The sequence below is a fragment of the Paramacrobiotus metropolitanus genome, unplaced genomic scaffold, assembly GCF_019649055.1.
Source record: "Paramacrobiotus metropolitanus isolate TYO unplaced genomic scaffold, Prichtersi_v1.0 Parri_scaffold0000040, whole genome shotgun sequence".
NCBI lineage: Eukaryota > Metazoa > Tardigrada > Eutardigrada > Parachela > Macrobiotidae > Paramacrobiotus > Paramacrobiotus metropolitanus.
Genome location: NW_026570260.1, coordinates 130,604 through 155,858, shown reverse-complemented (window position 1 = coordinate 155,858; position 25,255 = coordinate 130,604). Strand labels below are relative to the sequence as shown.

At 43.0% G+C, this 25,255-nt stretch overlaps 5 protein-coding genes across 6 annotated transcripts; 3 read left to right on the top strand and 2 right to left on the bottom strand.

Annotated features, from left to right (window-relative positions):
- Window positions 1–2,483: 2,483 nt before the first annotated feature.
- On the top strand, window positions 2,484–7,269 carry LOC129590487 (transmembrane protein 151 homolog). Its single transcript, XM_055485743.1, is given in 8 exon segments — window positions 2,484–2,831; window positions 3,065–3,149; window positions 3,289–3,380; window positions 3,877–4,053; window positions 5,102–5,458; window positions 5,770–6,058; window positions 6,708–6,862; window positions 6,864–7,269. Coding segments are annotated over 8 exon segments (1,512 nt in total). The 5' UTR covers window positions 2,484–2,753; the 3' UTR covers window positions 7,143–7,269.
- On the bottom strand, window positions 7,121–11,906 carry LOC129590486 (solute carrier organic anion transporter family member 3A1-like). The gene is made up of 13 exons (XM_055485742.1): window positions 11,720–11,906; window positions 10,751–11,633; window positions 10,147–10,653; window positions 9,982–10,068; window positions 9,810–9,913; window positions 9,590–9,752; window positions 9,418–9,507; window positions 8,914–9,181; window positions 8,667–8,808; window positions 7,976–8,271; window positions 7,850–7,914; window positions 7,575–7,753; window positions 7,121–7,392 (listed from the first exon to the last, which is right to left on the bottom strand). The coding sequence occupies exons 2-13, from the start codon at window positions 11,070–11,072 to the stop codon at window positions 7,264–7,266; spliced, it is 2,352 nt and encodes a 783-aa protein (XP_055341717.1). The 5' UTR covers window positions 11,073–11,633; window positions 11,720–11,906; the 3' UTR covers window positions 7,121–7,263.
- Window positions 11,907–13,348: 1,442 nt separating this feature from the next.
- Window positions 13,349–14,807, top strand: LOC129590520 (uncharacterized protein C16orf52 homolog B-like). The gene is made up of 3 exons (XM_055485790.1): window positions 13,349–13,656; window positions 13,749–13,961; window positions 14,296–14,807. The coding sequence occupies exons 1-3, from the start codon at window positions 13,551–13,553 to the stop codon at window positions 14,484–14,486; spliced, it is 510 nt and encodes a 169-aa protein (XP_055341765.1). The 5' UTR covers window positions 13,349–13,550; the 3' UTR covers window positions 14,487–14,807.
- A 1,183-nt stretch (window positions 14,808–15,990) lies between these two features.
- LOC129590578 (uncharacterized) lies at window positions 15,991–22,031 on the top strand. The gene is made up of 8 exons (XM_055485879.1): window positions 15,991–16,503; window positions 16,770–16,932; window positions 17,150–17,361; window positions 17,983–18,867; window positions 19,868–20,137; window positions 20,272–20,434; window positions 20,508–20,722; window positions 20,891–22,031. The coding sequence occupies exons 1-8, from the start codon at window positions 16,243–16,245 to the stop codon at window positions 21,767–21,769; spliced, it is 3,048 nt and encodes a 1,015-aa protein (XP_055341854.1). The 5' UTR covers window positions 15,991–16,242; the 3' UTR covers window positions 21,770–22,031.
- A 716-nt stretch (window positions 22,032–22,747) lies between these two features.
- LOC129590524 (ADP-ribosylarginine hydrolase Tri1-like) lies at window positions 22,748–24,830 on the bottom strand. Of its 2 annotated transcripts, none has more exons than XM_055485799.1 (2): window positions 23,782–24,830; window positions 22,748–23,587 (listed from the first exon to the last, which is right to left on the bottom strand). In XM_055485799.1, exons 1-2 carry the CDS (start codon window positions 23,924–23,926, stop codon window positions 23,178–23,180), a joined length of 555 nt encoding a protein of 184 aa, XP_055341774.1. In that variant the 5' UTR covers window positions 23,927–24,830; the 3' UTR covers window positions 22,748–23,177. The 2 variants fall into 2 exon arrangements, with proteins under 2 accessions (XP_055341774.1, XP_055341773.1); XM_055485798.1 differs by having other exon boundaries at window positions 23,960–24,830.
- Between the last annotated feature and the right edge of the window lie 425 nt (window positions 24,831–25,255).

Here is a 25,255-nt window from a genome sequence, read left to right as displayed (position 1 = left end):
GTACACACTGATACCAGCAACTCCAAACACTCTCATTATGATTCAGTTTCTGGCTTCGCGTCGGTCATAAAGCGGTGCACTTCCCTAGCACATTTTTTGCCAACGAATTCGAAAGACGAGGCATGTGGTAAAAGATGTTGTCGACAAAACTGTCCAAGCAGCAGCACATACGCAGATACGCTTACAGCCTTACAGCACAGACACTCCGCTGTTTTACTAAATAGTGCAGGCTAAGAAAATAATGAAAGATGGAAATTTGTTAGCCAGTTAGTTACTTTGTTAACAAGTAATTTTTTAAACTAGTTTGTCGGGGAATCTTTGGCAATTGGAATCTATTTTGCGTGCAGTGACCTTTAGTGACCGAGTTAATTTACACAGCCAGGGTCCTGAATGAATGCAATTGCATTCGAAGGTTAGTCCGGCACCAGTTTGGTGCGTTTCATGTGAAGCGTCAGTTAGCAATGCAACAAGCAGTTACTTTAATTGTCAACCCCTGTTGACTGACCTAGGCCTGCTCCCACTAATCCAAATTTGTGGTACAGTTGCCCTCAAGTATTTGCAGCAGCAGTTACCATCCAGAGGGTTTTTTATAGCCGTCCAAAAAGACTCAACCAATTTTAACCGAAAAACATAGATAATGTTAATTTCATAAAAACAGTAAATAAACCATCGTCACATGACTGACTCGTGCGGAAAGAAAAAACCCGCAGTCAGCACCGTGATAAGACCGCGGCGAAATACCGTTCACACTGCACTTAAGACGTCGAATTTTCGTATTCCTGCTGCAGGTACTGAGTGCAATGTAACCGGTCAAAATCATCTTATTCAAAATTCGTCATAAATACGCGTCCTCAATCACTTCTGGCTTTCTTATCTCCGGTCTGGTATTGTTTTGACCAGGATTATGATTCATAACATTCCGAACCGATCTGCTTTTTAACTGGTCGAAGGAAAGATACGGCACGTTTTACAAATACCCGCGTGAACAGCTCCGTTTTGCAAATACGCATCACGGCATCAGACATGCAAGTCATGAAAACAACAGTCTACTACGCACATACACTCTAATACATATATATAAGCATCTAAATGAGCAATTAAAAATTAATCCATTATCAGGCTATTAGGTAATTTATCTACGTACGTTAATTGCAGTTACAGTTTAAACTGCGTTAATTAATTCAGAAATGTGCTTTACCATGTAGGCTAACAACGGTAAACGTTTCCAGTCTAATTCAGCGCTACAAAATGAACTGACACTCAATTAGCAACTGATCTGCTTAATTAGTTAATTGATTTTCTTAATTAATTATTTTTTGACAAAGGCGAAACCTTCTTTGCGAAAAACATCCCAGTATATTTTTTAGAAGAGCGGTGCAAAACATTCTGATCCATCGCGCTAATTGTTTCCCTTTTATGCGTGCAATTAGCAGCGTAATACGTAGCTTCTCTGTAGAAAATTTAAAGCGACAATTATTTTGTAAGAAAAATATGAAATCTTTTAGTCAGAATTCTTGAAGACAATATAATTTCCTGTTATTTCTCGTTCTTTATCCCTTCACTGCTCTTCGGGTCTCCGGTGCCGCTCATGCAAATCGTCTTACGATAAATGCATTTTACCGGTGATGCGTGACTAGTAAGCGTAGCATTCAAACATCGCTCGCATAAGTCTATCGGTATGTGTTGTTATTGGTTATCGCTTATCTCTTTGGACTTCGAACCAAAAAAATTGTTAAAGCAATACCAGACTGGGAATGATAAAGCTGGATATGCTTGAGGTCTGCTAATTATGACGATGTTTCGGGCGATGAAAGCGTATAGCGACATCTGATGCCACCTTAGGATGACATTTATTTTGTCTTGAGACTGATAGTGGAGTGACTGGAAATTTCCAGCGATACAAGACATGCTGCATCTTAAAATTTAACAACACACAGGTAACACAAATGTCAGAAACACACAGGTAACGACAAATGCAAGGTGCGTATGACCTCGGATTATTACGTCTCAATCTGAAACAATGAATCTGCGCCGGATAATTATAATTACAAGCAAATCAGTAATGTTGAGCTTGAATAACAAAACTACAGTATATATATCGTGTTAAAAACGCAGCAATACTATATTGGTGTTCTTTGTCTTTTGGTCAAAATAGTGGTATATATATTGCCAAATATATTATACGGAAAGTCTCGTTAAACTGGTGATGACTACTAGTCTGTACAAGGACCCTTGAACACTGACCATCCCAACACAATCCATTCTAAATTAATCCAATACCATCTATTTTCTTGCTACAGTGCATGCGCCGGGAATGCGCCGGGAATCACGGATGCTGTAAGCCCGTCTTGAAGTGACTGGCAGTCGTATCAATGGCGCAGCTAAGCCGGAGATACGCACAGGCCTAATTATCAAGGGAGCAACAAGACATTTTCTGCGTTGCTCTCTGCATTTCCGCAGCTGCTGCTGCATGATCCCGACTGTGCCGGGCTGGGCTGACTGGATGGCTGTGCAGAGCCACATAGCCGACCAAGCGATCCGTAACGCCATTTCCCAGCTCCGTCTTTTATTCCCGTTTCTAAGCATGCCCAAGACGGTGCAATCTTCACTGGATTAATACTACAGATGCGCCCGCTCTGGACAGGAATGATTCGCTTAACTACACGCATAAACGATTAATTGATCACAAACCTTCTTTATCCTGATATACGATACACACATACTGCACTCTTTTGTATACACGCGGGATAAAAATGCCGGTGACAAGCCAATCCACGTCGCCGGTTATCTCCATACCAACCACTAACTTTGGAGATTTACAACCGGAAGTGGTAAGTTTTGATTAAATTTCCATTGTCTCAAGGCGCGCATTTTTTTTATTTAAACTATAAACAGTATTCGGCTTTAACAGCAGTTATTTTATATAAGAGCATTTTAATGACGTGTGAATTTCGAACACTCTATTGTAATGCGTTATATTGATCGCGTCGGGAGATGCTTATGCTAAGCACGCTCTTGAGGCATCATTTGCAATGCGGTTTTTCATGTTATGTTTCCCGTATAGATAAAACCGCAACGCAAGAGCTTCTGTCATGCTGTATTTGAGAGCGGAAATGCCAAGTGCGCCTTACTATCGGGAACGGTTGTCGGTATGGCGTGTAACACCATGTCCAATACGCTTAGTTGGCCTAAAGCGCACTACACGCTATTGTGCAGGACGACAGGCTGTAAATCAAGTGGGCCATTGTCATTATATGTTTGTGAGTGTTGCGTCTTCTCACATTGCAGCCTTCATTGCCGTATCAACATGGTGTCAAATACTAGCGCGGGATGATGACCTTAAGAACAGCGATTACGAGAACGGCGAATATCAGTGCACAGTACGTATGTCTATCAGGAAAAGTAATGATGATTTTGTTTTGTTTTTCAATAATCCGAAAGCACAAAAAATAAATACCGACATTTTCGTAACAAGGATGCGCTGCTTTACTAAATAAGCGACAATGATTGTAGAGTAGGTGTTTCACCGCGTACGTCTGAAAATTAAGTGCCAACAATTTCCCTCCCTGATCTTATATGGGTCTTATGAATTGCATACCATGAACACACGCTTTGCTATTAGTACTTCGTGAATGCTTTACTGGACAAACAAACAGGTTTTTCAATTTTTGATTTTTTAAACAAAACCGACCAAATAAATAATTATTAATTATCTAAACGCATAAATAAGGAAATTTGTTTTTTGATTGGGATTGCTCTACAAAAAGGCAAAAGCTGGGTTTTAAATTTTTCGGAAATTTTTATTGGTACAACTTACAAGATCGTTAAATGGACGACATTTAACGGCATAAGATGGATAAATGTCTGCCATTACAGAAATATCTAGCCGTGCCGATCATCTTCGCATCACTGTTTTACATAATCTACCTAATGGAGAACTGGCAGTACTACTCCAAGCAGGAAGACGTGATTACCATCAGTATCCCATCAATTCAGCTGTGGATCGATAAGATGAAACGATCGCTGCCCATCGTTTGGTGGAAAGTGACTTGTGTAAGTCCCGGGCTATGCTCAGCGCGATCTTTCCCTATTGTCAGTATGCAAACGTAGTAACACAAACACTACACTGCCATAGTCCCATCTCCCTTAACAAACTGTGCAATGTGCATAGAGAGTAGACAGCTACGGAGAGACACGGGCAACAAACCTCTTGTTTGCTGACATATATATTTATCATGCCAACCGTATTAGCCAACTGCGTGTTTTAATCGCCCAGGCAAATTTACTGTCAACACAATCAAACCCAACCCGGAATACATGTGGACACAGTGCGTACTTGTAGATGTGGTGCGCAGTCAAAGCCGGAGGGATATCAGTGCTCCCTCTTATCCTCTCTCGCATGTCCCATTAACGCGCAAGGTTTCTTCCTAATAACTCTGAGTGAATTTCCGTTCGGCATTCAATGCAACCTTTAAATACTTTCCGCCGGCATCAGATGCTGACTAAGTCGCTACTTAGTGCTTATTTGTAGATGTCTGCTCACGGAAATAAAACAAAGCCAAGAATGCTGCATACATACGAGTAAATAAACAATAGAGACCTTGATAGATATTGTCATAGATTAGCATGTACTCTAACCAAAACGTATGTTGCAGATAGTGATTTGATTCGTTTTGAAGTGCTATTGTTTCCACTTTCGATGACCTTTAAGAAGATTATATAATATACGTATGTTCTAATCGTAAGTGTTTTAGTAGTAATTTAGCGCAACAATTTAAAATAAGTGGCAAGAAAATCTTTGGTGAGCCGATGTTAATTATGTTCAGTCAAGCGATTTCTCATGCAGTGCAGACATGCACCATTCTGCTGCTAATATACTTAAATAAGTAATCCTCTTGAGATCCTCATTTTTTCCTTATAAACTCTTCAACACAGCTTACTGCTTCAGCACAGTTTATGCTTTTTAAACGGAGCCCATCCTTCACGCACGATAAAGTTAATACGAGTATATCAACGGCCAGACCATCCACGATGACCTTCAAGTACAAACCTCTTCACCGTGCAGAAGCGCATATCGTGACCTCTTGTCTGTTTTTTGCAGTACCATTACGCCGTATACCCCTGCCGTCACGGCCACTCCTCCAACTCCTCACCGGCCTCCGCCGGCAGTCGCATCCACTCCAACGTTTCCTATCGGCGTATCAACAGCTGCAGCGGCGTCGGACGCTACAACTTCCTCAGCCACGGTTTCCGCGATGTGTCCAGCCAACTGGAGGGATTGCACAGTGAGCCCATGGCCCGGATCCACTTTAGTAAATCCTTTGTCTTCTTCACCCGCGAAGCGGCTAAAGAGTTTGAGGAGCAGCGGAAGCAGTTCTTTCAGGAGTACGAAGCCCGTGATGACTACATGGAGATGCGGGAGGGGATGGATCTGATGGATATTGATTTTCCTGATGAGGTCGTTTGTCTTGTAGAGACTTACTTAAATACACACCAACATGCACACACACATACACACAGTAGTCTGAAGATGGCATTTAATTCCCATTTAAACGCTCTTTCTCCCTCATTCCGCGATCATCCCAGCCCCGATAAATGTCATCCTGATTTCCCCAACTGCTTAAGAAGACGCGTGCCGGGCGCTCGATCATCCCGCTATCATGAAATAAATCTTAATTTGCCGGCTGAACACGCGCTTACGCCATCCATTGTGTTTATACAAGAAAGCTGCTGATACAAATATGCTCAAAAATGGGATACTTTTTTTAGGTGGTCGTCGTCCGGGATCCACAGAGACTGCCGTGGTGGCGCCGGCGATGGATGTTTATCGTCTGCGTCCTATTGCTCCTAGCGGCGCCACTGCGCATTGCGCTGTCCATTCAGACAGCTACCGTGCATTATAATGTGCTGAAAGTGTTCGGGATGGATGCACGGGAATCCAACTGGGATCCCGCATTGGCGCTGGTGCCCACGGCGGATCAGTGTACTACGCTGCCGGAGTTGCCTATCCAGCGCGATATTCTGCCTCCCAGCTATTCGGAAATTATGCTGCAGACATGTGAGTGTTTGCCATTTAAACTGAAGATTGAACTATTTCGCATTTCTAGCTGGCGAATTAGATAACTTTTAAGCGACACACGGCCAGCTCGTTGGCGCCAGTTAATAGCCATGGGTTCTGTCATTTTCGCCGGAACTCATAATTATCCCGGCTAGTGATAGCTTGACGTCACACAACGTCAAAATTTATCTTAAATTTGCTGAGTGTATCCTTTACTAAAAACAAATCCAAAAAAACAAGGGTTGATGCTAAGTCGTATCCTAAAACATAAAGCAATGGAAGCAACCGCATCGAAATAGCCCGGAACAAGTAAGGAAGCGAATTCTCGAGATTGCGTAAACACAAGAGTAACGGTACTATAGCAAAAGTATTAGCGCTTCACATTAAGTGAAAAATTTACGGCATTGGATGAGAGAATGTGGCAGAACCAACAGAATCCATAAGTACTGTAGGAAGGACACACGGTTGTACATAGGTCGCTCCTATGCACTCCGACTCCAATGCACCAGAAACCTTCCTTTGCGCATAGCATATTTGGTTTTGAACATACAGAGTAGTTAGTATTCACGCGATGCAGTTCTGGCCGACGATGTTTCAGTCCATATCGTGCGCCAAAGTGAATTTTTCGCGGATTGTGAAACTATTGCAGATACGACGGTTCCACCCAGACACGCCGCCAACCGACCGGTGACCCTGCCCCTACCAAGTAGCGCCACTCTCTCCCCCGTGGACCGCCGCACTAGTCTGATCAAGAGCAGCACGTTCGCCCTGGCCAGTCTGCCGCATCGGCGATCCAACGCCTAAAGTGGAAACCCTGGCCGACGGAATCCGGGCCCGTGGGCTGGCTACTCCCGGCTGCGAACCAGTGACGCCCAAATCAGAGCTGAAGACCCTCGAATACTCGGAAGTATTACGGCGCAATCGACCACAAATTGTAGAGGACAGCGCCGCTATGTATCGTTCGCATACGGCGCCCAATCTCACGGCAGTCTTCGAGACGACGACACCATGTGATAGGAAGGGCACTTTGTCGCCTAATGGAATACTGCAGTATGTCGCCGCCAAGCATGGGACTTTATTGTGAATCACTGTGATTTTTATAAAAATGTGCATAAATAAATAGGGTATTTACATAACAATCTTGGATGTGAAAGTGTATTTCGTATCGACAGAATGGTGCAACGAAATAAAATTCACGTGAGTTCTTAGTGATTGGCCGTTAAGTCTTTGACACTCCCGCTGATGTCACCTTTCGGACCGGCTAGTTCTTCAGCCGGTTCGGCAGCTGCTACGGGGTCCCTCTCGAATTTCATATTTCGCACTTTGTAATACACCTAAATCAGCAGAATCAAAATTTAATAATAGTGCAATGCCGTAACACCAAAGTAAAAGCAAACCACAGAAACTGCGATGTCATTATGGATGGTTTCGATTTCAGTAACTTATTGTGCCCAATATCTTCATTTTTTAATCTTTAGTAATCATATTTAACGTTAACTTTGTGAGGATGACTTACATAAAAGTCCATAACACAGGCAATTGTTTTCACAATAGCGACAATCAAATGCATCTTCACGCGGAGACTGTCCAGATCATAAATCAAACAGGCACCCTTCGCACCGCAGGTCTGTGTATTCCACAACCGGCATGCCGAATCAATCACAGCACCCATAATAATCGGACCGGGAATGAAGGCTAATCAATACAATGTAAATTAAACAAATTCCGTAAGTTTCCGTAAATTAAACAAATTCTTCGCAAATCTGAGGGTAAATAAAACCGGCTTTTTACCGAATAAAGACGCCATCAACGTCCTCACTGCTTTCGACAGCGATTTCAGATCCGGATCCACAATTCTGCACAAAATACAACAGTGTATGTATGAAAAAGTGAGAAAAGTGTAGGACTCTGTTCTACCGGAAAGACAGCATCTGGTTGCCGGAGAACGGAAAGGATCCAATAAATTTGAAACTTGTGCCGATAATCAGGTAGATCCAGAAGCCGGTGCGGCAGGCGTTGTTTTCGCACCATCCGCGCTTCACCGTGTCATTTCTTATAACGCCGGTTTCCGCGTAGCTTTCGCTTAGAAGGCTCTTGGGAGGGTTGGTTATGGCCGTAATAAAAGCGAACTGTGTGGGTGTCATGCCGTCCAGCGGTTCAGGGTATTTCCAGTCAGAATTGGCCAAGCACGAACATTTTGTATAGTATTTAACCTGCAATGAAAACACACTCATATACAATCATAAAATGCCGATCAACGAAAAGAATTTTGCAAGTAACAACAACTCGACCGAAAATCAAAATTAACTCATCAGCAGTTTTTTCTTCAGCCATTTTAGGATTTAAGAAATTTAAACCATGGCTGTAAAAGGACAAGCACGAACATTTTATACTTACATTGTACGGTACAAAGTTAGTACCAAGAGCAGTATTTAGAACGTAAATTACAGTGGGTCAAAAGTAAACGTGACAAAGTAATGCCAAATTTGATTTGTCGAATGCTAAAATTCTTGTGGTGTCAATAATTAAATAAAATCGGAACGAATTATTTTATTGCAATATTTTATCAGTAAGAAATATGGCTTTATCAAAACACAAACCCACTAACTTTGTCTCGTACGAAGACCTCCGAACAGCCGGCGTGGCAAGGCGAGTAATAGCTGATACCGGTCTCTTCATGGCATACTGGCGAAAAAGGTCGTCCATCACAATAGCAGTTGTTGGAGCACTGCGTATTGACAATCAGCATCCTGTACAAAAAGTCTCCACCGTACAATCGCGCTTTGTTTGCGAATGGTGGTATTGCTCTGGTAATATATTGCTCTAGTAAGTACTGTAGGTAACCGGTTACGTACGAGTCAACACCGGGACTGCTGTACAGATTTCGCCTATCACAGCTGACCAGCATCAGGAAAAAGTAGCATATGGAGATCATAAAGGAGGAAAAACAGATCAACAACGCGACGTGCTTTGGCTGCAGTTTCAGACGGCGGATAACGAATCCGCCGATAAAAGCGCCGCAGGTCACCGCTAAGATACTGGTCAGACCTTTGGCCTTACCGGCATCTGCTGGCGACACACCGAAGTGGTACTCCAGGTATTTCGGTGCGAAACTGAAATAACCTAAAAAAATCGTACATTTTTACACTACCAGTAGTTCTTTAAAATGCGACCTTTAGAAAGGCCCAAAACGTATTTCAATATTTATAATCCGATGATGTTGCTTTTACGTCATCGCCGATATTAAAAAATCATTATCCAAGGGAAACAAAAGCGTTTTTCTATTATTGCTTATTGCTTACTAAATCAGAACTATCAACTACTTTTACTGCAAGTTGTTGTGACTTGCAAGTCCATACCTGATACGACCAGCATGTCAATGCAATCATTCACAACGCGACACATGAATATTTTGTTGACAAGGAGGCGTTTGAGATCACGCGGAATGGCTAAAAAATGCTTGAATATAAAATTCCAAACAGTCAAATTTCTGGCCGATATGCGCTCCAGAATCACAAGAATTTACTATACCGGCAAACATTTCTTTCAGGCTTTCTTGTTTCTTGGCCGGAGCTTTGGTGTTGGTTACCACCGGTTTGTAGGCCACTTTTTCCGTGAGTTGTAATTTCTCAGCTTTGCCTTTGTCAGCTTTCTTAGATGGGGGATTGGAATCAGGCACTTTAGCCGGGAAAAACTGGAATAGTCCACAAACCATGAATAACTGGACCAGATGAAATCGAAGTGTTCATACCAGGTACAGCGTCGAGACGCAGCAGATTATCGTTCCCGTAATGAGAAAGCCAAGATACCAAGCGCCCATCCATCGTGGATCCGTCTGGGGTATATTTGGTTTTTCTGCAAAACATGTAACCTTTATTAGCAACAGTTGCTAGATAAAGTAATGGCTAATAAAAAATTCTTACTTGACAAATCGATGTATGTTGATAGACAAAATGACCCCAGAAACACCCCGATAAGTGGCCCAAACAATCGTCCAGTCATTCCCAAAGCTGCAAACCATCACCAATCGCACGAGTTTCAATTTAATACTGTAACAAAAACTTACTACGTAAATTAAAATAACTCACCGAAATATATAGGTGTATTTTTCGTTTTGACGTTATCGTCAATGAACGGCATTGCCAATACAATGGGTGCCGTGGTTCCGATACCCAGGATGACCTGCGCGAGGCCCAACAGCACAAACGTCCAAGCGTTTTTATTCACCTCATTGGGCGCATCGGCGATGCACTGGTCAGCAATCTGCTTGGCCTGTGCCGTTGACAGACACATCTCCTTGTCGAACGTTTTATTCCCCGTGGAATTGGACGACACTATCGTCGACGTGTCGGCGTCCCAGCGGTCAGCGAACAACTCCGGCGTGGCGAAGATAAGCACGGCGATGCCCACAGTCAGACATCCAACAAACATCCACCGCGGGCGGTGGCCGCGTCCGCAGAAGTGTGCTACGAAGAGCACCACCGCGATGTGGCTAACGTCATTGATAGCAGCGATGATGCCGGTGGTCTTGCTGGGGATTTGGAAGCGCTTTTCAATGGTAGACAAGGACATGTTCCAGTATGTGTAAAACATTCCTACAAAAACAGTTTTGTTTTGCTAAGAAATTTAATCCTAATATTTTATCGGTGTAATAACCATTTTTTATCTGTACCGGTGTTGTTCAGTACTTACCTTGCGCGATACCGGCAATAACGAAGCACACCAAGAACACTTTCATGTTCTTTAGCGGTTGCAGGAAGTCCGGCTTGCAGCAGGCGATCCCGCACCGCTCACCGGTATCCTGTGGATCATGAACATCCGCCACTACTAAATCGGCTGGCGTGTGTCCATTGGGGAAATGCGGCTGGTGCACGTCAGGATAGCCATTTTCTTGTTGATGCGGTTTATAAATAGTCGGCGCCGCATGATCATGGCGCTCGTAACCCACTTCGTCCTCCTCGTCGGAGTGGACCTGGGTTTCGGTCGCCCTGTCTGAATCCTTTGAAATTAGCATGATAACTGATAGCAAAATATCACAGCGAAATCCGCAAATCGATCAACAAAACTTTGAGCAAACATAAACGATAAAGAAACGAGTTCAAGCAAAAATAAAAAAATAATAATTTTGCATAGAAAAATCGGCAGTGAACTTTGTGAGGAAGGAATCCAAAGTATGCCATTAACAGATACCGTTCTTAAATTGCTCAACTGGCGCTGATGTGACGCTGCACAATTTAGCATGCTACAGCTGATAAGTGTGATAAGGCATCCCGTAATACGCGGAATTATTTCCATGAGTGCGCAGTAATTTCATTCTTCCTGGGTTGCCGATATGATGGTCAACATATCGGCGTAATCAAAATTCACAGATGCCGAACTGCGGTGTTTGCATGCATGCGCCGGTTATTGCACAAGGCCAGCTGCAGCACACAACAACAACGGAGCAGACTTATCAATTACAGTAATTAAGGGTCATTAGCGTCACTGATAACGCGATGTATGTTGCTGTACAGGTACACTTCGTCCACGTGCGCCCGTCAAAGATTCCATACCGAGTAATTTGATTGTGCATTCCCTGTAAACACAAGCACAGTATCACGAAAATGTAATTACTGTATTGCGCATCATCATGCAATGCTTCTTGCATTCCGACATACATACATCGTTGTTAAACTGCAAAAAGTCTAACACGAGCTGAAGCGGTTTTGCTGTGGTTTTCTTCTAGGCTACAGTAAAATCGTGGTGGGTAATTATCTTTTGGAATCGTCGTTGATGAATGAAGGCTGAAAAACATACATAGAGAACAAGCAAAGCTAACACGACAGGTTTTCCGGTGGTTATCTGATTGTGAGTGTACGCATCGCAGCGAAAAAATGTTTTTGATCCGAAGACACGCAGACCGGGAATGACCGGTCACCAGTAAATTTAAACGTCCTCCAGCTGTGCGCGATGATGTACAGCACATAAAAATGCAGACTGCAGCCAGCCACTGGCTAATAATGTGGCTATCGTTGTGAATTGTACATTAAATTAAACCGGATGCAACAAACAAGACGGAGGGAGGGCTGCGTGCGTACAACTTGATACAAGGCGCCCTCCATAAATTACGTCACGCAAGTTGGGGGAGGGGGGAGGTCCTGAAAGCGTTACTGTTTGTTACGAGGGGGAGGGGGGCTTTAAAAATTTGTTACGATGATGACGTCAACATGCTATATCGATGGAGGGGTTCTCATTTTATTACGTAACGCTCAGGGGGATCTCAGTTTGTTAGCATTGGTGACACAGGGGGAGGGGGGTATCAAAATGTCCAATTTTTTGCGTGACGTAATTTATGGATGGCGCCCAAGATAGTCGATCATAGTCGTTATCACAAAAAGAATACAATTCGAAACTCGCACAGTTTACTATAATAACAGATACGTAATAACAAATATTTTTGCATACGTAGTGGAACAGAAGGAGCAACGTAGCAGGGATCCACTAAATATAAGTCCACATTAGTTAATTGCGAAATGTATTATAGTAAAATGCTTCCTGTCTTGATATAAGAGGCGCATCCACACGGAGGAAAACTATGTGAAGGTGTGTATTGGTTAGCATTTGGGTATTGATCAATACTTCTACTTTTTGCACCACTACTTCGAGTACGAGCGCTAAACGTGTAGGATTTGAGATCGATAATACCTATGTATATTTTTATTGATCTTTTCTCATGTCGGTAACAGTCGGCATTCCACTAAATTAAAGGGCACTATACTGGAATGCTTATACATTCCGTACACAATGACTATAACGTAAAATTAACGAATTAATTTACCATGTTAATCGAATATCGGAATGTGAATGCCGGATGGACATGCACATACCTTTACTGAATTTGCAGAAAAACTACTAGTGTACTGTGGAATTGTTAGTAAAAGGAATAACAAACCAAGACTGTATAGGGCGTGCATACCGAACCCAGTGACAAAGGTCGATAACATAATATTATGAATGACTAATTTTAAGATTGCAATTATTAAAATAGTAATATCGCTGTCGGCTAAGTGTAATGGCTAATGCCTATTGAAGGTTCATGATTGATACTCGTATTTACGAGAACATGTTAAAACAGAAGTTAAATACAGTTAAATACAGTATATTCTAAATAACTGCGGTTACGTTAAATTCACCGCTGTTTGCCGCTGCCTTCTCCTAGAGGAGGCGCCCATAAATAAGGCCATAATCTAGTTGCTTGCGCCTAGGCGCTGACGCTTACGTAAACGAAGCTTGAAACTTTTTGGACTGTTTTCCAAGTTTTCTTGATGCTGTGATCATGTTCAGAGTGTTTTTTTGATTATTTTGACTCTCCTTAGTCTTTTCAGTCTTTTCGGTTGTGTAACTTTGTTGTACGGTACAAATTCAGGCTTTCTTAACTATGTAATTAACTTTAGTTTCCCCTGCGATTCCACCACAAATCAGGTACACTGTAAAACAGTATTTGCTGTACGCAATGGACAAGTTGAATGCCATCTCCACACTATTTTTCGTCATGGCGGATGTATTTGCCTTGGTGAGCTTAATTCTTCCCGACTGGATCGTCAGTGATATTGGCGGAGGTAAGCAAAGATATTTTGCAGTTTGCATTATGCCTATAGGGTACAGTTGTAAACCAAACTAAAAGGGTCTGATTAGGGCGTGCTGTTTGTAGGTAGAACTCGCATTGGACTGCTGGAGACATGCTTCATCATTTACGGTCGTGATCCCACATGCGAAGCCTCAGTTTTGCCTACCGAGTGGACGTTCAGCTTGATCCTTCTGGTGTTAGGAATACTAACATCCACTATAACGTCCGTTCTGTTCGTTATATCGCAATGGAGATCGTCTGTGACAAATGCGGCTCGCTGGATTGGATTCGTTGGCAGTAAGCATACTTGTTTTTTTCGTTGTTTAATTATACGCAGCAGCAGAATGGCGCTGTGCGCTCTTAGTAGTTTAATCTTTAATGCGGTCTAAAAGTCACCAGGAGAGTTGCTCGATGGGTTTGTGTCGTCTCCTGTTAAGCACGTATATCCGGTTGAGCTTATTTATGGCGCACAAATGTTGTCGCGGTAATGTAAAGGCTTAACTTTGAACGAAGCTGTACAGGGAACCACCACGGTCCGTGTCAACAATTTTTCCATGTGGCTTTGTTTGCTTATTCAAATTTCTGCTTAAAAAATTAATGAAAAGTTGAATAATTAATTTGCATTTTGCAGTGATATTTTTTTGTTTGGTGGCTGTAACATTTCCCCTGGGGTTTTCAATGGATGCCATCGGTGGGGATCCCTTCCAGTTGCCCAACAGCTTCCAAGTGGGGATCTCGTACATTTTATTCGTGCTGGCACTTTGGATTACCGTGGTGTCGGAGCTGATCGCCGGAAAGGTCTGCTTACCTCACATTCGATAGAATTGCTGAATACACGTGAATTATTGTTCACATTTAAATTATTATGCTAAATACTCTTCTTCTCAAGACGCTGCCTATCGAGGATGAATCTCTTTTCCTTTGCAGTTGCGAATTCGCATTGATCTGATGTTACGAGTCTCCTTGTTTTCCGCTTTTAAATTATGCATTGTATTTTTTTAATAAATCCCATTGGACTTGTTAGTTTGTGATATATCTGAGAAATTGTGCAGGGATATTTGTCTTGTTATTCCAAGTACTGTCGTAGTGTTCTTAAAAAGACAGCAACGTGAACAGTGAACTGAACGGTAATTAAAGAATCTGAAATTCTTTCGTGTTATGGTGGAAGTGGATCTATGTGAAAAAAAAGAAAAAGAATCCCTTTACACTAAGATCGCGGAAAGTTTGCGTTCATTTGAACGTTTGTATTTACTCTGTAGCTTGGCAGACGATTAAAGCTTAGAAATCAGAAATTTTGAACTGCTATAGTGCAACCAGAAATATAATATTTGCAATATTGTATTATCTTTTGCTGGCAGTGGGGTTTGACACACTGAAATATCATTTAATTAATGTTTTAAACGTTTTGTAACAGGATAGCTCATAACCTGACAGTTGTTATCAACATAACATTTGTCAACTTCCATTATTAAAGTATACTTTTCCGTCTTTTCGAACTGGCTTTCGTTACCGATTTACTGGGATTCTAGACTTAGAGCAACAGATATAGTCACATCATTTTTGCATTTTCGCTGAGCCGAAAAAAGCCGTCGGTATGCTTGGATCGATTATTGAAAATGTTTTTAAACGGACACAGAAATTCAACAGCAAATTTATCTCGGTAAAGAATGATAATTATGAATAAATAAACTATCGGATGGCCAATGTCCAGCAGCCCATCGTAGGACAACTTAACAGTGTACTGGGATTAGCCTACTGTATCACATTCGCGTACTGTAGTCGTATCAAATAAACCATTCGGATAGTCCAAAATCATATTAATCACAAACAGGTTCCCATGTTTTATCCATGGGCATGTGATACGATAATAATAGAATTCGGTTCTCTTGCTAACGTTGCACAATCAGTGGGATCATGGGATGGATGGTTATTAATATTTGCAGCTTTGCTGTATGACTAATAATCCCCGAATGTCTGTGCGGTACGAGTACTTATGCAGTTATGCTAACAAGAAACTACCCTGCCAGAAGCGTGTGCTCAAAGTTTTTTGTGGTGATAAGTGCCAGTACGGTATTAGTTATATCTATATAACGTCAACAAATACGAGTCGATATTAACTCGTATATTAAATAACTCGCACGTGCGGCTACTGTTTACCAAAACGCAGCGCTATTTCCGATCAATTCCTAACTGCAGCTGGTGCAACGTTGTTCAACGCACGTACAGCGGGAGTGTTAAAGCCAAAGTCGATAGAAGCACGAAGAAACACATGACCACCGTACACAAAACGACCATTACGCAGTGCATGCGTCGTGCGTTTTGGATTATTGACACACTTGTCACACTTTTCGCTGCATTTTGCAGTACAGCAGCATTGAACAGCAAAACTGATCAGCTGACGGAAGATATCAGTTTGCTGATTAAACTTCGTTGCTTGTACATGATCGTAACCGTTGCTTAAGCGGAAAGTGGGTGATTTGCATTTGGCCATGACAGAGCATTTCTCACATGTTCAGTGGAAGAGAATTCGCGGGACGATCGTTGGACGATTTTCTACACACTGCTGCGATTGTGAGAAATGGCCCAGATCGACGAGCCCGCAGAGATCGGTGTGACCACCGCGTTTCTGCATAACCCCCTAACTGGGGATCCCTTCGATAAGGGCTTTCCGGAGGCGGCGGTAGAGGAGGACGAGAAACCGCTCTTGGAGCCGGATAAAGTGGACCCCACCAAACTGCCCACATTCTATGCCGCCGTGCGCTTGGTGCCGTTCGCTTTCTTCCTCTGCATGGGCGCAGGGATTTATTCGCCGGTTTGGACCGAGTTGCTAAAGAATCGGGTACGAGGATTTTATTGTTGGAACAAATAATATTTATGAGTTATGACGAATGATTGAGTCTTATTTTAATGTTAATTATAGTTGCAATAACGTTCGTGCTGAATTTTATACCGATCCGTATAAGTATGATGATTCTTTCGTGGTGGTGCGGTGTGCTACTATTTGCATGTTCTATGGCATTACCTTTTTTTGGCATTGACTGGTCTTAAGCTAATTCTTGCTTATTTCCGTTAAAACATTTGCAAACGTTTTGTTGTTTTTATTAGGTATGCCTGATTGGTCTGCATATTCCTGCGAATGTGTGCGCGCACATTACGGATGACCAGTACAAAGAGCAGGGTGATGCGGTGCGCAGTATGACGGCCGATTATCAGCAGTACGATACCCTTATTGGCAGTCTGCCAGCCATTTTTTTCAACATTTTTGTTGGTAAGTCCACGCGCTGCCGTAGGTTGTTTAGGCATTCGAAATCTTAAGTAAACTTAAAGAAGCATCCCTGGAAGCACTACAAAAAATATTTACAACTTTAACTTTAAAAAATTTGCTATCGTGTTTGCTAGTGCAGTTATGACTTCGTTCTTTGCTCATTTGTTTTACATAAGCCGGTGAATAAGTATTTAAGCAACTTAATAAATGGTTTGAACAGGGGCATGGAGCGATCGCTTCGGGCGAAAACTGCCGATGGTGGTGCCGATGATCGGGATGACCTTAGCGGTGGCCTTCACCGCTGTGGTGGCATATTTTCCCATGCATCCGGCGTATCTGCTGATAGCCTCCATTCTAAGTACTTTGACAGGCGGTTGGACGATTATCCTTATGGCCAAATTCAGCTACATCGGCGATCACACAACCAGCCATGTGAGTCCACACGCACTTTATCACTGACTTATGTCAGCTCCTGACTGATAAGATTGTCAGTAATGGACAAATAACCATGTGCCGCGCGCATTCTTATCGAATTGTGCCTGGAAGCGCACTTTCCGTGGGGATATTTGCATAATAGGTTTCCCTGTCCAATATTTCATCCAATTATTCTTGGCCATAGCAGATGACGAAACAACTCTATCTCTTCGGAGAAATCGTTTACTTTTTAGCCATACTTCTATGCATGATACGTTTTCGAAAATATCTTGCATTCTCCGTTCCGTTTACTTACTAAATTTCACATCAGTTTTGTAAATGGCGTATGTATCTGTAGTGAAATTAATTATAAACTGTTATATTAATCCGTTATTAATAATAATGTTTTAGTGGAATTGCCTTTTAATTATGTAATACACTCAGTACTTTGATAACGCCAACTAATTGTAGATTATTGTAAAATAATTTTTTTAGCAAAGTATTTATGGTAATTGAAAGGTTAAAGAAATTGAAACGTTATTGCACCGATCGGTTTATCTTACAGATTTCTCAGTAATTTATTGTATTGAACTTTTATCGGTTATGTACTATATATAAAGCGGTATAATATTGTTCCAGACTCGCGCCATGAACATCGCCATTATTGACGGCTCCCTGAGTCTGTTTATGAATTCGGGCGGTCTTCTGGGCGGCGTGATTTACACCCACTTGGGTCGCGTCACCCCCTTCTACATCGCCACCGGCATGTACGTGGCTTGCATTCTGTACGTCCTCCTGGTCATCCGCGACCAGCCCATACATACACGTGGCGAAAGACCTGGCCTCCTATCGCTCTTCACCTTGCGCAACCTGCAGGACAACTACCGAATGTTGCGTAAACCCCGGATGGGCGACACCCGTCTCCACCTGTGGCTCGTGCTTTTAGCCCTGGCCATCTACAGCATTTGCGAATCGGGTGACAGTCGGGTCATGCAGCTGTACGTGGAATTCCCGCCCTTCCACTGGTCACTGTACCAGTACACCGTTTTCTCCTGCGTTGCCGGTTTCGCCAGTTCCAGTTGCGTGATCGTGTCCATGTACCTTCTGCGGACATACCTCCACGTTTCCGATACATTAGTAGCGTTTATGGCGTGCTTTTCGGGATTGTTGTCGTACTTTACCTACGGGATCGCGTGGGCAAGCTGGATGCTCTATTTGGCCGTTGGCGTCGGTTTACTGCGTTTATTATTGTACGTTAGTATCCGATCGTTAATGAGCGGATTGGTGGATTCGGATGAGATCGGGAAGAGCATGTCGCTGATCTCTTCGATGCAGAGTATCACGCCGGTGTTAGGCGCGCTGATCTTTACCAATATGTTCGCCCGGACCAGTCACTGGTGGGCGGGGCTCTGCTATGTGATGGCGGCGTTTGCGCTGGTTCCGGTGTGGAGTATGTTGGGCTATGTGGATGTGATGCGGAGGCGGGCGGTGTACCGGGAGGATTACAAGTATCAGAGTATCAAGGCCTGAGGAGGCAATTCACCAGGGCTGACTTAATTTGTCTGTGATACTGCTGTTTTGTTGTGCATTCTGTGAATGCTGTGATTTTTTGTTATGATCAGTTCCCATGGATGGCTGTTCTCTCGTTCATGGCTTCGATACGAATTTTACGTTATGCTCACAATTTAACCAATTCGAGTGCAAAAGATAAAATTAATAAAAGATTACACGTCATTTTTAGTCGATAAGTATGAATAAATTGCAAGATAATTCACTTTGAAAATACGAAGAATTGCGGTATGGCTTTGCAGGTACAATATGTCCACAGTTTTAATGTAGGTATGCGGTGCTCTACGAGGAAAAGTTACGGTTAGCATTAATTTTCAAAAGCATTTTGCACTGCGGTGAATGCTAAGCATCACACTCAAAATAATTTATTACCTTTACTTGCGAAAATTCCGCTTAATTAAATCGCTGCTTTCGGGGAAAAACCGGAAGATTAAGGGAATCCCGGACACTTTACATGTTTGATCTCCAGGCATAACTGCGCTGCGTTGTAGGTATTAGCATAGCACTAATGAAGGCATAACAGACCTTCATTTGTGCTATGGTATTAGCTAATGTAGATACGACTAAGACCACAATAACTCTGGAATATATGCACTATGAAGTATTCTCAAGTCCCAAAAGAAGTTGATGGTCATTGGTCACAAGGATGGGGTGTGTTAGCCTGCAAAGTGCATGCCGTGACACTGGCACGAAAATTGACGAAACCAACAGCTGCTGTACTTCTTCTGCTTGTGCTCGTAAAGGTAACAGTACTTTTTCCGACAACAACATGCGACCGTTCAAACCAGCAGACGCGGGCCTATTGTTCCTTATATTCTGCTTATCAGTCAGCTACCTCGTGACTAAATTCAGGCTGCTTTACCGAAGTCCATGTCGCGTTACCGGTATATCTAGTACCGATGATCATGATCGTGCCATGATCCTAACTACAATGTCAGTACAGTAATTTTCGTAACCGGATGCGTCGAACATGGAGCCAGCCACTGAAGACGGACTAGTCGCCGCGCTCGTCTACAATCCCGTTCCTGGGGGTCCCTTTGAAAAACATCCCAAAGATATCGATGACGATGAGCAGCCGTTGTTGAATGAAGTTCGTGAGGGGAAATGGGATCCTTCCAAGTTATCGACATTTTACGCATCGTACCGGATGGTACCAATGGCGTTGATTATGTGTATGGGATGGGGAATATCGACACCGGTGTGGATCGAGCTGCTTAAAAACCGAGTGAGAATTCTTGATGACAATTCCCGACACTACAATTAAGCAATATATAGATATACAGATATAGTGTACCTGTATCACACATACATCTTAGTGCAAAACTCACATTAAAAAGTGCAAAAACAATCTCCTTCCAGGTGTGCTCGGTGGCATTGCAGTTTCCAGCCAATGTCTGCGCTCTCATAACTGAAGATGAATTTAAAACTCAAGGCGACGCCGTGCGGAGTATGACCGCCGATTACCAGCAGTATGACACGCTGATCAGCAGTCTCCCGGCCATCATCTTTAACATTTTCGTCGGTAACCAGTCCCTGCTATATTAGTACTAAGAAAAGTGATGTTCTGTTGGTACTGACCGGTTTAAACGTAACAGGTGCCTGGAGTGATAAAGTCGGGCGGAAGTTACCAATGATCCTGCCGCTGATCGGTGCAACACTGTCAGCAGGCTACACGGCAGCCGTTGCAGCATTTCCCCATTTGCATCCAGGGTATTTGCTGATAGGGTCTATTGTCACGACGATAACCGGTGGTTGGACGATTGTCATCATGGCCATGTTCAGTTACATCGGCGACCATACAACCGATCATGTACGTGAATGTTCTAACAGTACAGCAATATATTTCAGTAATAATATTACAATAAAATGTATTTTTCACCCTACCGTTTGCATTAACCACGTCGTTCTTGTCGAACTAATGTCGATTGTCCACTCATGTTATGACTTGGTTTTCATAATCAAAGTTTAACTTTTGTAGAGCCGGTCAATGAATATTGCACTATTGGACGGTTCGTACAGTTTATTTACCAACAGCGCCATTCTGATTGGCGGAGTGCTTTTCAAGTACTACGGCGTAACCCTGCCCTTATATATTTGTGCCGGTGTATACTTGGCAACCATTGTTTACGTTTGGGCTGTGATCCGCGATGTAAAGATCAACTCCACCTCCAGCGGCCAAACTTTAGGCATTTGCAGCCTGTTTTCGGTTCAAAACCTGAAAGACAACTTCCAGATGATGCGGCGAAAGCGGCTGGGTGGAACCCGGCTCCACATTTGGCTAGTATTTTTGTCATTAGCCATTTACGGCATCTGCGACAGTGGTGACAGTCGGGTCAACCAGCTTTTCATGGAATTTGCCCCGTTTTACTGGAGTCTATACGAATACTCAATATTTTCCTGTGTTTCCGGGTTTGTCAGTTCTGTTTCGGTGATGGTACTGATGCTGGTGTTGAGGAAATACCTGCAGGTGTCGGATACACTGGTTTCGTTTATCGCCTGTCTATCCGCCATATTGGGATACTTTACGTACGGTATCGCCGTGACCACTTGGATGTTGTATTTGGGGGCGGGATTAGGATTATTGCGGTTGTTGTTGTATGTCAGCGTGCGATCCATGATGAGCGGTCTGGTCGATTCGGATGAGATTGGGAAGAGTATGTCGTTAATCTCGTCGATGCAGAGTATTATACCGGTGGTGGGAGCGCTGATCTTTACGAACATGTTCGCCCGAACGAGTTCGTGGTGGTCGGGACTGTGCTATGTGCTGGCGGCGTTTGTCCTGGTGCCGGTATTGGCCATGTTCGGCTACGTGGATGTTGTGAGGAGGAGAGATCTGTACCGAAATGAAAAACAGTAATTTTTAGCCAATATTTGGCTGACTTTAGTTTTACGTTAATTGACAGAGAGCGTGTTGCAAAGATTTAATGCTAGCAACACCATTTATACCCCTACGTGTGGTTAATGCCTTCACCTGATTTATCTGTGATCTCTAAATCCTAATACGCTCTTCGATATCGCAAGGCTACCATTAAGTATTGTCATGAATTTTAATCTGAAGTCAGAATCCTTGAGAACATAAGGTACAAACCGTACATACTGTAATCCTTGCATATGTGGTGACACCCTTGCATATTGAATTATGAAGTACTTAAAGCAACTTAAGTGACCATCGATCCAGAAGTCAAATGCAGTAAACTTTCTGTCGAACTACATATATCTAGCGTCTGCAAATACAGTACTTATATGCTGACGACATCTGCCCCAAAAATATATGCGAATACAGTACAGAGGTTGCAGTACTTACCTCCTTACAGATCACCTCCGACGAAAACTCCAAAAAGTCTTCAGACTGTGGATAACTGTTCCAAAACATTTCGAGTGTTCCAAAGCATGTCCGGTGTTTTTTAAACAGTGAACCAAAGCAAACGCGTACATTTCTTGATCCGATATAACGGATCAAAAAAGTTTTGCGATATTTCATCAGCTGTGTGGATACTGGAAACTACTCTTGTATGTACGCTGAGATTGCGGTTGTCTGTAGAGGCCATGGGGTGCTCCAAGAAACAGCTGGGCCTCCGCATTTCTTGCGATCCACGACCAGTTTCAAATATTCAAATAATTTCTATTTGTTTATTGTTTCTTATGTTTCGTGACAAATTGACTGTGACACAACAGCGTTGTTTAATTCTTGGCACAAGTATGAAACAACAAGACGCTGACGCACCTCTTTAATTCCTACTTCAGCTTGTTAATTATCAGTGCGCATAGAAGTAATGACAGATGCCGCCGTGTCAGATCAATACAGTAACAATGATAAACGTTGTTGCGTAATGTCTCCTCAAAATGTTTGGTAAACACAAGATGAACCACCTTAATTTCGGAATGAATGTAATTTTTCACGTGCTCTATACACGATTGTTTCAAAGGTCACATGTTGGAATCTACGAGTATGTAATCAATGCGGCAATGACACCGAAAGACCGTAATTAAAGAATACACAAATAGAATTTCAAGTATTAGCTGGGTTCAGGAAAACCATTAATTACAGTCTGTACAAGAGCTGCGCACAAAGTCAGTCAAAGTTTAGTCCAGGTAAAAGGTTCATGAAGATAGCGGAGTTCCCCGTTCGCCAAGACGAAGAGCCAGATCTCGTATAAAATCGTGTTTAAACAACTTTTTACGCCATTTCCGTGGAATTCGTTCGTGCCCGTACAACGCTCCCGCCAACTGTCCATAAATAGCCGCAATTGTACCGGTATCTCCGCCTAATCCAACCGCAAGCTCCACCCACGTTGGAAACTGTTACCATCATGGAAGGCCCACAGTGCCGCTTTCAGAGATTTGGACGCTTTGCCGTTGGCGTTACCGATGGTGCCTTCGGGTGGAGCGTCGGCCGGAGTTTTGTATGATCCTTTGGCAATCTCCAAAATTTCCTCGTTAAGATCTTTCAACCCAAAGAATTTCTTATAAAAATCGTTGTCTAGCAATGCGGATTTGCTCGAATTCAGCTTCAATGCTTCGCAGATTAAAGCCGCATGCAGTTTGCAGGCATCGATGGCGAACCCGGCACGGTGTGTTGTCGCACAGCTAACGGTTGCATATTGTATGGCGCTATTGGTGTCTTTATAGAAAAATATCGGAATTGGCGCAAGACGCATTAATCCTCCGTTTCCACCTAAAACAGAAGATCAGTTAGCGTGCATACAGTGAGTACCGTACGGTGCAGATGCTGGGAGGCTTTGGCTGCGTAAAGCTATTTTTCGTATTTCTTTGGTGGTTTTCGTAATAGCGAAAATTTATTAATGTTCAGCAATTTTTTCATCACCCAAAAGTAAATCTGTTACCTACTGAGTAGTGGATTTTACATACCTGTGTCGGCATTTGCGAAACTTTCGACGGAAGAGAATTCTTTCTTAACTGCGTCATATACACTTCCTTCGAAATTGTACTTTTCGTTCAAAACATCGATATTTTCTGTCCTGGCCAAACTTAAAAGCACACTATCCTGCCACATAGAAAATTTATCTAAGGTGTTTTGCGCCGATACCGATATCAAACGCCGGTCCGTCTCCTTCTTTGGACGACAAATAACTGCGTTCGTACCAGGCCAGATAGCGCATTGTCTGATCAAACGGATCACACTCGCCGGTCATCAGAAGACTGGCGGCAAGACACAAAGCCATCGATGTATCGTCCGTCCATTGACCGACCTCCAAACTCCATGTCCCACCTGCACGCATTTCGATTGGTGAATTCTCACGGACATACTTAGCGGATTCGATGCCCCAACAGCATCGCCCACCGCCAGACCCACCAGCGACCCAGACAACTTATTCTGCGTTGGATAAGCGAGGGCTGATGAATGAAATTCCGGTGTGCCTAGGGTGTGACTGTACGGACGGATGTTAACATTCTTGAAAATAATTCGGAGACTGTCAAAGTCTTGAGGATTCGTGACTATCTGTATGTTTTTCATAGCAGTAGTCAAGGCTATGAACAGTCGCCTGAGTCGCCTGACGAAGGGATGATTTCACCGATGAACTCTGCCGGCCCATTGTACTCAAGCACATGGACAAAATACCTTTTTCTCAGTCTCTTGCTCGACGCAACCCTCCTGAATATCAGTGGAGTTTGTTGTAGTTCGAGAGCTTTGACAGTATTACACGAGGAAGTACACGCACTTTTTGCACATTTTCGCTATTGCTGTACACTTTTGTTTAAAACCGAATGCGGATGGCGACGTAAAATGCAAGTACTTCCGATTTTTCCAAACGATGCACTGTACACTACCGACAACAAGTAGAAATTTTGATTATTATCCTCATACCTCATCGTTTACTGCCTTCAACCTGCCAGAAAGCACAAGACAGTCAAATGCAACTACACAAAAAAAACAAGCCTGATTGTGGGGTGGTAAGGAAACCAGTCAAACGGGCGCGCGACTTCAACGGCGGATGTGACATCAGCCGGTCCGTGCCTTGCCGGAGGCTCCGTTACGCCGTTCTCCGGATCAGGGATATGACGATATATTTTGATTATACTCGTATTTAAACCGACCCATGCGGGCAGATGATCTATGAGTTTGTCATTTGTCGTAATTTCTAAAAGATTATTTTCTGCAGACTTTACTAATACATAGATTACAAAAATAATCCTCGGAACACTCACAGTTTCTTGTTGTACAGGTACCTGAATTCATCGGATCTTCGAATTGGTTACACCGACCGTTCGAAGACGGTTTCCTGTTAACCGACACAAAATTTTCCGACGTGGATCGACATCCTCTGAGGCCGAGTTAACATTTTTTACAAGAACGCCGCTACCTACATACCTTAACTGACTA